Below are 12,749 nucleotides of genomic sequence, written 5' to 3' on the forward strand. Positions count from 1 at the left end.
CAGGAAATAGTTTACACAGCAGTAACTCGGCGGTAATCAGGCATCGATGCACGCTGTCCAGTTACCGCTGGGTTAGCGCGGGAGCCCTTATCACCACCTCAAAGGGTGTCGGTAAGGGTTCCCCGCCGCATGGCCCTGCGGTAAGAGTTCTCTTACCGCATGGCTTTGTGTGTCTGGGGGCTTTTCATCCACTGCACCAAAAAGGGCCCTGGCATGCAGGAAAAAGAGCCCTCACTGCTAGCACAGGACCCTTTTTCCTGCAGCTTGGAAATAGGACCCCTACCTGCGCTACCCAATTAGCGCAGGACAGGCATACTCTCTGCCCATAGACACGCCTCTCATGCTAAAAAATAAACATTTTGTAATGTGGGATTAGTGCACACTGATGGGCACACTACCATGAGATGCCTCAGCGCACCTCACGGAAACGCTTTTTGCACACAGTAGGCACTGTCTGATATTCAGACTGGTGCTCGGTTAACTCAGAAAATAAAGTTAGGATAGCCTTTCTGCTGTCCTAACTTTATCCACTTATTTAGCCAGTTAGCCACTAATATTGCCACTAACTGGCTTAGTAGCAGTGCTAGTGAAACTCTAGCCTCTAACCTAGCTGGTGTCACAATGGCATTACATACTGCTTTTCTCTGTAAGTTGGGGTTTCTTGTTTATTCAGTAGATGTTCTGTTTCTTGTTCTGCTATACTATGTTAATTACCAATAAAAAAATATATATTAGAAATAAAAAAAGATAACAGCATGGAAAAACCTAGAGTATATGTTGAAAGAATAATACGGATGACAAAAGCAAAAAAAAAAAACTTACAAATCAGAAGGGAGAGGACATTTGGAAAAAGGAAAAATGAATTAATAAGGAAAGCCTAGAGAAATGAAAATAAAAAGAATAAAAACATAAAGAAAGATAAGACTAGATTTAAAAATACAAAGGTTTGAAAATATTTTATTCTATTACCCTACTGAACTTACAACTGAACAGGTAGGAAAATTGAGGCTGTTAGGGGTGAGAGAACAAATGTGTATGAGAGAGAAAGAAAGAGAGAGTGAGTGTCAGTACAAAAAGCTAATTGATGCCAGAGGGGAGGGACAAGTTCATCCCTCACTCCCACCCCATCACTAAGGTAAAATTATGTCTTACCTGATAATTTTCTTTCCTTTAACGCAGTAGATGAATCCAGGAACTAGTGGGTTAAGTCCACCTACCAGCAGGTGGAGATAGAAATAAACAAACTAAAGGCAGTGATGCCAGATGTCCAGCTCCTTCCTCAGTTAGTATGTCATTTGTAAGCATTTGCCAAGGCCAAAAATATGAAACCAATAACAACCAGAAACCATCCTCACTATGAAAAACAGAGAACCAAATAAGAACTTCGAAATAACTGCAACTTGATCCAGAAATTGGAATCCTTTCCATGTTCCCATATCTGTCTGAACTCTGCAAAACAGAACCCGGAAGGAAAAAATAGCCACACTGAACGGAAAATGAAAAAAACGTTGGCTGAACTAGGGAGGGATCCTGGATTCATCTGCTGCGTTAAAGGAAAGAAAATTATCAGGTAAGACATAATTTTACCTTCTTTGTCACTTGCAGCAGATGAATCCAGGAACTAGTGGGATGTACCAAAGCATTCCTTAAGCAGGGTGGGAAGCTGACGCTCCCCACGCCAACACTCCCGCCCCAAAACTCGCATCCTCCCGAGCAGACATGTCTAGCCTGTAATGCTTCGCAAAAATATGACAGGACGCCCAAGTAGCTGCCCGACAAATCTCTTTTAGAGATAAGGCCTCCGCCTCCGCCCAAGAAGCCTCCTGTGCCCGAGTAGAATGTGGTACTCCTTAATAATCCAGCGACGTCAGCGACCATCTGCTCAAAATGAAATTCTGAAAAGGCCACATGTGAGCCCTTGCCCATGACTTCCAAGGTCACCGTCATGGAATCAAGGAGCTGAACATAGTCCCACACTTGGGGAGCGCGACGACTCAATAAGGTCCGTACCTGAGAAAGCAATTTGATCCTTCGCCACTCAGGGAGAAACACCTTCCCCCGCTTTGTATCGAATTGCACTCCAACATACTCCAGACTCTGAGTAGGAACCAGATCACTCTTGTCCATATTGACCACCCAACCTAAGGACTGCAACACCACAATCACTCGGTCGGTGACCACTCGACTCTCCTGTGCTGTCGTCGCCTGAATCAGCCAGTCGTTGAGATATGAATGCACTCGAATCCCCTCCTTCCGCAGGAACACCGCCACCACCACCATGACCTTGGAAAAAGTGCGTGGGGCAGTGGCCATTCCAAAAGGAAGGGCCCGAAACTGGAAGTGCTGACCCAGCACTGCAAATCTGAGCAATCTATGATGGGGCTGCCAAATGGGAATGTGCAGGTAAGCTTCCCTCAAATTGAGAGCCATCAAAAACTCGCCTGGTTGAAAGGCAGCAATAACTGCCCTTAATGTCTCCATGCGGAAGTGACGAACCCGCAAAAACTGGTTTACTTTTCTGAAATCGAGGCCGAAAAGCCCTTCCCTTCTTTGGAACCACAAAAACTTAAAAACTATTTATGAACTAACTAATTTTCGTAAATCTCTCAAGACTCACCTCTTCAACAAGGCATACCAATAAGGTCAACAACTATAAATGTAATACACCTCCACCTTAACTATTATCAGCACCACTATTGCTTATATCTGCTTGTTTAAATTTCGATTACCTTATTCTTTATGTAACACTAACTGTTCTTCTTCCAATCTATTAGTTACATTGTAAGCCACATTGAGCCTGCAAAGAGGTGGGAAAATGTGGGATACAAATGCAATAAATAAATAAATAAATAAATAAAAAAGATGGAGTACCGACCCGTGCGCCTTTCGAGAGGAGGAACAGGCATGATAGCCCCTATCCTTAGTGTCAGGTTCTCAAGTTCAGAGCCTGCGGGGCCGGGCTCTGGAGCAAACGTGAGTCCATGGGCTGCTGACGAGGAGCAACAGCAGCAGGCAAAACCCACCAACCAACGCTGGGCAAGCACACCGGCACCGGCAGCGACTGCAGGCACCTCCCAGCGAGCCAGAACACACTGGACTGGAATCCCCCGGACTGGAGGACAAAGGACTGGAACACTGGACTGGAACACACTGGACTGGAGCACCCTGGACTGGTCCGTACAGCTTCACCTACACTTAGCCACTGCCCCCCAAGGGTTGAGCCCTTGGGTTCGAGTGGCCAGCAGGACTTACCGGATACCAGATGATACAGGGACCAGGACTGGAAACAGAAGTACTCCTAAATCCTAAACTGACCTAAGTGCTCCCAAGCCCTAAACTAACAGAAGTGTTCCTAACAGTAAACTAACAAAAGGACTTCCTAAGCCCTGTACTAACAGGAGTGCCCCTCTAGGCACTGACCTAACAGGAGTGCTTCTCACAGCACCAAAAGGAAAAGCAGGGGAGTTACAAGGGAAAGGCAGGGAAGCTAAACACATAAGCTAATAAAGGTGCTTCCTAAGCACCAAACTTCAGCAGACCTAACACAGGCACTCTGAGCACCAAGCTACAGAAGCTCTACAACTCTAAACTAACTAAGGTGCTCCCACGCACCAAACAACCAGAAGAGCTCCTAGCACTAAAAGGGAAGACAGGGGAGCCACAAGGGAAAAAACAGGGAAGCTAAACACGAAAGCCAAAAGTGCTTCCAAAGCACCAAACACAAACAGAAAAGACTGCAAAGCTCCCAACAGCACAAACACCAGAAGTACTTCTAACAGCCAAATCTGCAGTGTTCCTAACAACACCAAACCCTGAAGTACTTCTATCAGCAACAGAGCTTCCAAAGCCCTACACACAACAATGCTTCCAAAGCACCAAGAGGGAAAAGCAGGGGAACCACAAGGGAAAAGCAGGAAAGCTAAACACACAGTCACAAGTGCATACTGCACTAACACTAATCTGGACCTAAAGCAAGTAGCCAAAAGCAAACGTTGCAAAGGCCCTGAAGGAAAGAACACCACTTCCTTATCAAGGCCCTCCCAGATGATGTCACACTCCCTAGACCCAGGCATACAGCACACTGAAACCCAGAGAGGCCCAACCCACACCAATGCAGCACCGTGAAGCACTTGAAGCCAGTACACCCAGAGAGAGTTAGAGCTAACTCAGTCCACACCCACAGCTGCAGTATAGAGAAACAATTAACCCCATGCTGGCAGCAGCCAGCACAGAGAGAGCTAGCTCAGACAGGACAGACAGAAGAAACAGAAACCAGCTAAGAAGCTGACCACCAGGAAAAAGGTAAGTTTGAGAGGGGTCCTGACCACGATCATAACACTTAGCAGGTCTCACAAACACTGCAGAACCATTGTCCTCTTGGCCCGCGATACACAGCGGGACTCCAGAAAAAAGTCTGTGACGGGAGAGAAGAATTCTAGCTTGTAACCTTCTTGCACCACATCGAGGACCCACTGGTCCGAAGTAATTCTGGCCCACTCTGGAAGAAACAGAGAAAGTCGACCACCGATCTGCTCTCCTCCCGAGTGGACATGCTCCCCATCATTGGGAGGCCCGAGAAGGAGCCCCTTGACGAGAGGGGGGTCCAGCCGGACACTTCTCATTGCAAAAGGAAGAACGCTGCCCAAAACGAGGACGCTGAAAGGCTGCGTTGGACCGCCCCGGGTGATACCGGCGCGTCTCTCTGAAACGTAGATGATGGCAGATAAAGACCTGTATAGTTCATCCAGTATGCCCAAGAAAATGAACTCATTACATAAGATATGAGGTGATACAACATAACCTGATCTTGATTTGTCCATAGGACAAAGGAGGGACACTGCAAAAGTGGAGGACCTAGAAACCAGCGAAAGAAGTAGTGTAGTCAGCAGGGCTCTCCCATAAAAAAACAGAAGGACGACTGATGTAATAAACAAAACCTTTATTCTTCAAGACCCGACACAGCACTGTGTTTTGGCGTAAAGCCTACATCAGGGGTCTAAAAATAATGGACATGTATAAAAACATAAATATGAATGCAACATATAAAAGGAGTAAAAGATCAATAATACATATAAATATATAAGATCATATGATGACTAAAATATGAAATTATATAAAATAATAATAAAATGTAATGTATCAGCTAGACAAAACAAGAATATACAAGACTCCATATGATAATTTACAAAGTTGTAGGAGATTAAAAAAAAACCCAACATGAAAAACGCAATACCAAAAAAAGATGGTTAACAAGTAATAATAAAAATGCATATAAATAAGACATTCAGGAAATAATAATAAGAAAACAATCCTTAAATATATACATGTAAAAGATGACATCAAGAGCACAGACCTGTACACAGAATCACTGATGAACATTAGGTATCAGAATAACAGTCCCTGGATAAAATGCAACATAATATATAATATGTTGAACAAACGAAAAATGGAGCACAGGTGTATATATATATATATTGTGACAAGGCTACATCCCCGATGTATAGAGTGAAGCAGCAAAACCATGGACTACATATCCCAGAAGGCATTTCCAGTCCTAGCAGTGAGATCCCAGGGGATAGGCAAGCTGGCCATATACCGTCTCTGACCACAAGAGGGAGGGTGAATGAAGGAGCCAGTTCCCAGCAATCAGTATATCATGCTGCCCACCTGTAATAGGGAGGGATGGGCTGAGAAGCAGGAGGAGGATTGGATGGAAGAGGGAATTAATCAGCCTGAGCAGGGGAAGGAGGCAGAATGGAATGGGAGTTTGAGAGCTGAGGAAGGTAGCCCCTGAAGGTTTGGAAACCTACATGGTTTTGGAATTTATTTTGGTTTAAACCCTGCTTAAGTAGAGAAGCCTGTTTTCTTTTGTGAAACCTGATTATTTTGAGAACCTCTAAAGTTGGAAGGCTTGTTTATGAAGGAGGGCTGCCTGGTGGGACGAGGGGTTCAGTTCAGGAGGAGAGGAGCAGTGCAGGCTGAAATACCTTGGGTGAAGAAGTCCCAAAAGTATTGCACCTCCTGGCAGTAAAGGCTGCTTGGTGATTAACTGTCTTGAGGGGAAATCCTGCTTGTGGGACAAGTACTATTTGTTTGTTACTGGCTGGGACAAAAAAGCAGGGATTTCCAAAGGGCTCTTACATTCCCCTCAGGGAAGGGGGCAAAGTCTTTTTGTAATTGGCTGCGGCACTAAGCAAGGCAGAACAGCCCTGCCTGAGAGTCAAGTCTCTACTCTGGAGTGAAGTTTTGTTTATGAATTTGGAAAATAAAGGAATGTTTTTGAAGTATTTCCTGGTGGCAGTTTTGTGAAGTTCTGGCTATTCATGGGAGGCAGCTTCCTCCCCCAGGCACTTGTGACCTGGATTGCCCACTGTTAGAAACAGGATGCTGGGCTTGATGGATCTTCGATCTGTCCCAGTATGACAATACTTATGTAGCTTGATGAGGCTATTCCATAATTTAGTGTGAGTTTTTTCTGGAGGGTTTAAACTGGCCAATGCGTTCTTTATTGCATACAAAACTCTTGAGACTTTTTATTACAATGTCTTTTTATAACCTAGCTTGTCCCCTGTTGATAATACAGGTTAGGAAACATCAGTACACAGCCCTAACCCATAGCTTATTACATCAACTGCTTAGTACATTTGAAACAAAAAAGGTATTTTACTGAAACCTGGGCATTGTAATTGAACAGCAATAATTGCATAAACCATGCATTTAATGATTGTTTTGTAAAACATGTTTTTAATAAAGTTTTGTTTTGATATTAAGATTCTCTCTGCATTTACTAAAATCAAAGTTAACCTGAACTCCTTTATCTGGCACCACCTCTCCTTTAATCCCCAATAGGTGTTAGACATAAGGGTTATGGTTTAAGGGAGACTAAAAAGTTAACCTTTATCTAAAGGTAGCTCCAAAATAATTAAGTTCAAGTTACCCTGTTCCAGGAGAAAAACATTTTGACCAGTCCTGGTTTTACACTTATAATCCAAAGCAGTGTGGGATTTGTAGCCCCTAAATTTTAATCCACCCATTTAAAAAAGTGCTGCAATTCCTATAATGCAGATGAGGTTCAGAAATCCAGGACTGACCTCCATTGTCACTGCTGCAACTGGGTATCTTGGAACTTGGAGAAACTCCCCGTTAGTTGAAACTCCGAAACCAAGAACTACTATGTCATGATCGGCCACTGAATATGCCAACTAATTATCCAACAGCAGGCACACACTACACATTACTGTGGCTACGGGGGGAGGTCGGACCAGTTCTCTGTGCACATGAGGAATTTACAACGCTTTCAAATTTTATTGAATTTTGCTGATAACATTGTATTCTAACAATACAGGCCAAATCTTTTCAAGGAGCAAATAACTACAAAGGACCACGCTAAAGCGTACTGAAAAGTGGATAGCCAAGAAACCGTCGTCTCACTAACAAAGCCAAGTCTACTTATTATGAGTTACTTACTACATCCACAATCCTACTCTTACTGTACCATACTATTTTTTTTTGTGTGTTTGTTTTTAAAGAAGGATGCCTGGGGAACCGGGCTCGACTCCCACTGCAGCTCCTTGTAATTCTGGGCAAATCACTTAACCGACCATTGCCCCAGGCACAAAATAAGTACCTGTCTATATGTAAACCGCTTTGAATGTAGTTGCACAATAAATAATAGAGGCGGTATTATCAAGTCCCCTTCCTTCCCTCTTCTGGCCTTTAAACGTAAAGGAGCCAATCCACAAGCACGCGTGTTTCGAATTCGCATCCAACCTCAACCAATAGCGTCATGGCGCTTACCAAGAGGTTAGATTAGCCTTACAGTCTAACGACCCTTGCCAACCTCCCTCGATCCCTCCCCTTCACCTCCATTCTGAGCCCCACCCACACCCACTTCGCCGCGCCCATCCCGATCTTGTTCTTTTCCGTCCCGCCTCTCCGTTGTCCAAACTGACCAATTACGATCTGTCTTAAGTTTTAAAAATTCGCGGGGCGGGGTGTGAGCTCCCCTAGCTGGGCGCGAGAGGGTCGTCTTGCGTTAGGGGGGTGGGGCGTGCGTGCTGTGGATGAATTTATTCCGGCTTAACTGGTTGCCCTTGCCGTCCGTTTTCTTTTCCTCTCGCTTTTTGTCACCATAGTTAAATTTAAAGATATGGTATATTGCTTTGCATAATAAAAGTACAGCTAAGTAAACGTTTACATTCCTTTCAACTGGCCTGTCCACTTGTCCTTTCTGTTAGTTAAAACACTGACCGAGTTGTGACTGTGAGGAGGTGCTTAGATTAAAGATGAAAGTTGGCGGTAAGTGATTTGCCTGTCTCGTCCTGGTTTTGGTTATTTTTTTGTAACTAATGGAGAAATAAATAATGGGGAAAAGAGGTAATCTGGGTTTGGCCCCATTACTTTATTTGTATATATAAAACGTAGTGATGCTGGGAAACACGAATATTAACATGTTATTTTCCGTGTTGGGGTAAGTTTAATAAATGTTTACGCCTTCTCTGTATCTTTTTTTTCTGAGACATTGCGTGGTATTGGCGTTTATTTAACCTCCTGCAAGATCCTACTCTCTGTTCGTACTACCAACAATATTCTAGCCCTATAATACAATCTGAATTATGCATTTAAGATGTGTTCATAATTTTCCTTTTTTTTTTTTTTTAGTAGGTAATTTGGTTCCCAAGGATTTTTTAAGTTAAAAGGCTGTATTGGTTAACTTCATAAAACGCATCTTTAAAAAAGTAGTATGATGTTTATTGCTAAAACCTTAATTTTTTTATGCTTAAGAATAGCAACATCTTATCTTATAAACCTGTCGCAACCTATTGACTATTTCTATATTTATTTTAACAGTGTCCAGCTTGCTCTCAGAAAGTGATTATTGCTGTTCTGCAACGTTTCTGAAAACATGTTTAAAAAAAAAGTCAGGCTTGTCTATGAAAAAAACGAGGAAACTTCATAACACAATACAGAAACACTTTTTGATTACGGGAATTTCTTGTACTTTAACACTTACTTGAGTACCAGTGTTCGAATTCCCATCTATTTACTTCGAGAGCACTTCCTACGTTTCTTTGCCCCTGAAATGCAATTTATATTTTTGAAGGGGAAGCTACATATCAGGTATTTGAGTAGGAGGTTTAAATGTAAAGTGGACATGTTTTCTGAAAACTGTTGGAGAGGCTGAGGACATAAGACTTGACTGTGGTGTTGGTTTTGAATGTATTGGCATTTTTACAAGGATAAGCAGGTCTTGTGGAATGCCCACTCGGTTTGCAACAAACTGCCCTTCACCCACAATCTCTTCATCTCTCGTTCCCTTCAACTGCTCGTCCTAACTAAAACCTGGCTCTCCCCTGACGACTCTGCCTCAGTCGCGGCCCTTTGTCATGGAGGTTATCTCTTCTCCCACACTCCCCGCCCAGCTGGCCGCGGTGGAGGCGTCGGGCTACTTCTCTCGCCCTCCTGTAGTTTCCAACCCCTCCTCCTACCGCAGTCTCACTGCTTCTTATCCTTTGAAGCTCACTCCATCCGGCTATTCCACCCATTACCACTCAGAGTGGCTGTCATTTACCGCCCCCCCTAATAAACCCCTCTCTTCCTTCCTCGCCGACTTCGATTCCTGGCTTTCCGTCTTTCTTGAACCCTCATCTCCGTCCCTTATTCTCGGAGATTTTAACATACACGTTGATGACCAGTCCGACCCTCACGCTTCTCAGTTCCTCACTCTAATATCCTCCTTCAACTTCCATCTTTGCTCCACCACCCCTACTCACCGAGACGGCCATTGTCTTGACCTCATCCTCTCCTTTTCCAGCTCTCCCTCCAATTTCCATGTTTCAACTCTTCCTCTCTCCGATCATCACCTAATCACCTTCACACTTCTTCACCCCCCCTCAGCCCCATCCAACTTTAACCACTACCTCCAGGAATCTCCAGGCTATCGACCCTCCCACCCTATCCTCTAATCTCCTCCCCTCCATCATGTCCTCCGAGTCTGTCGACAAGGCTGTCTCCGCTTACAATGCCACTCTCTCCTCTGCTCTGGACACCCTTGCACCTTCCACCTCCCGTCCCACAAAGCGTACTAATCCCCAGCCCTGGCTGACCCCTTGCATCCGTCACCTTCGCTCCTGCACCCGATCTGCGGAGCGCCTCTGGAGGAAATCCCGCACCCATTTAGATTTCCTTCACTACAAATTCATGTTATCCTCCTTCCACTCCTCCCTTTTCCTTGCCAAACAGGACTACTACACCCAATTGACCAATTCTCTCAGCTCCAACCCCCGTCGTCTCTTCTCCACCCTTAACTCCCTCCTCAAAGTGCCCGCTCCCACCCCACCCTCGCTCTCTCCTCAATCACTGGCTGATTACTTCCGCGACAAGGTGCAAAAGATCAACCTTGAGTTCACTACCAAGCCATCTCCTCTTCACCCTGCAACCCTCTCCCTCACCCAACCAACCCAGGCCTCTTTCTCCTCCTTTCCTGTCATCACCTAGGAGGAAACCTCTCGTCTTCTTTCCTCATCGAAATCCACCACCTGCTCTTCTGATCCCATCCCCACCAACTTAACATCATCTCTCATACTGTCACCCCCTGTCATATCCTCAACCTCTCTCTCTCCACTGCAACTGTCCCTGACACCTTCAAGCACGCCGTAGTCACACCTCTCCTCAAGAAAACCATCACTTGACCCTACCTGTCCCTCCAATTACCGCCCCATCTCCCTCCTACCCTTCCTCTCCAAAATACTGCCTTGATTTTCTCTCCTCTCATACCATCCTCGATCCGCTTCAATCCGGTTTCCGCCCTCTTCACTCAACAGAAACAGCACTCTCTAAAGTCTGTAATGACCTGTTCCTTGCCAAATCCAGAGGCCACTACTCCATCCTCATCCTCCTTGATCTATCCGCCGCTTTTGACACTGAATCATGACTTACTTCTTGCCACACTGTCCTCATTTGGGTTGCAGGGCTCTGTTCTCTCCTGGTTCTCCTCCTATCTCTCCCACCGCACCTTCAGAATTCACTCTTATGGATCTTCCTCCACCCCTATCCCCCTGTCTGTTGGTGTTCCCCAGGGATCGGTCCTTGGACCCCTTCTCTTTTCAATCTACACCTCTTCCCTGGGCGCCCTGATCTCATCTCATGGTTTCCAGTATCATCTCTATGCTGATGATACCCAGCTATATCTGTCCACACCAGACATCACCGCAGAGACCCATGCAAAGGTATCAGCCTGCCTATCCGACATTGCTGCCTGGATGTCCAACCACCACCTGAAACTGAACATGTCCAAGACCGAGCTCATCGTCTTTCCACCAAAACCCACGTCTCCTCTTCCTCCACTTTCTATCTCAGTTGATAACACCCTCATCCTCCCCGTCTCATCTGCCCGCAACCTCGGAGTCATCTTTGACTCCTCCCTCTCCTTCGCTGCGCATATCCAACAGACTGCCAAGACCTGCCGCTTCTTCCTCTTTAACATCAGCAAAATTCGCCTTTCCTCTCTGAACACACCACCCGAACTCTCGTCCATGCTCTCATTACCTCTCGCCTTGACTACTGTAACTTACTCCTCACTGGCCTCCCACTTGGCCATCTATCCCCCCTTCAATCTGTTCAGAACTCTGCGGCTCGTCTCATATTCCGCCCAAACCGATTTACTCATATCACCCCTCTCAGGTCACTTCACTGGCTTCCAATCAGATACCGCATTCAATTCAAGCTTCTCCTTCTTATCTACAAATGCATTCAGTCTGCTGCCCCTCACTACCTCTCCTCCCTCATATCCCCCTATGTTCCCGCCCGTAACCTCCGTTCACAGGACAAATCCCTCTTCTCTGTACCCTTCTACAACACCGCCAACTCCAGGCTCCGCTCATTCTGCCTCGCCTCACCCTATGCTTGGAACAACCTTCCTGAGCCCTTGTGCCAAGCCCCCTCCCTGCCCATCTTCAAGTCTTTGCTTAAAACCCACCTCTTCAATGCTGCATTCGTCACCTAACTCTTACCGTTCACTAAATCCAGACTGCCCCAATTTGACCGCCCCTATCGGACTGTCCGTTCACTTGTCTCTTAGATTGTAAGCTCCTTGAGCAGGGACCGTCCCTCTATGTTAAATTGTACAGCGCTGCGTAACCCTAGTAGCGCTTTAGAAATGTTTAGTAGTAGTATAATTCTCTCGGATGGGTAGTGTGGGTCTATTTTGCTGGTCCAGAGTTTCTAACAAGCTTAAAAATAGGTGGTCTTTGAGCACGAGATGTGATCAACTACGCATGCCTTCCCACCTGCCGCAAGAGCATGTGACCAACAGTTCTTTTTTTCCACAGTGAGGAGAGGACATGTTTGTTATGAGCTCCTGGCATTTGGTCATTGTGCTTATTTATTTATTTTTTTAAATACCTCATTCAGGGATATCGTATTTCCTTCTCTGTATTTTTTAATTACTTTTGCCTTTTTTCTAAGTTTTCTTTGTTTTACTGCACTTGCTAGGCTGTGTTTAGGCTCCAGATGGGTTTTTCCCTTCTCTCTTTTTTGGTGCTTTATTCATGCCAGAATTCTGCGCCAAAACATTAAAATTCAGCATAAACATTTTCAAAATTCTGCGCACAAAAGTTTTCAAACTGCAAAATTCTGCACACAATTTTCAAATTTTTTTGCAGCCTCCTTCCTCCCACCCACAGCATCCCCCTTTTTTGCAGCTCCCTCTCATCCACAGTATCCCTTTTTTTTTTTTTTTTTAAAGTTGC

At 45.1% G+C, this 12,749-nt stretch overlaps 1 protein-coding gene across 3 annotated transcripts in view; it reads left to right on the forward strand.

Moving 5' to 3' along the window:
- Positions 1–5,762: 5,762 nt before the first annotated feature.
- CCNF (cyclin F) overlaps positions 5,763–12,749 on the forward strand; it is a 207,402-nt gene continuing 200,415 nt past the window's right edge. For 2 of the 3 annotated variants that reach the window (XM_030213120.1, XM_030213121.1), the window contains exon 1: positions 8,025–8,298. In XM_030213120.1, the coding sequence (XP_030068980.1) occupies positions 8,286–8,298 (13 nt within the window). In that variant the 5' untranslated portion in view covers positions 8,025–8,285. Of the gene's footprint in view, positions 5,797–8,024; positions 8,299–12,749 lie in introns of those variants that run through there. The other variant, XM_030213122.1, reaches the window with a different exon arrangement.

The sequence above is a fragment of the Microcaecilia unicolor genome, chromosome 8 (genome assembly GCF_901765095.1).
Source record: "Microcaecilia unicolor chromosome 8, aMicUni1.1, whole genome shotgun sequence".
Lineage (NCBI taxonomy): Eukaryota > Metazoa > Chordata > Amphibia > Gymnophiona > Siphonopidae > Microcaecilia > Microcaecilia unicolor.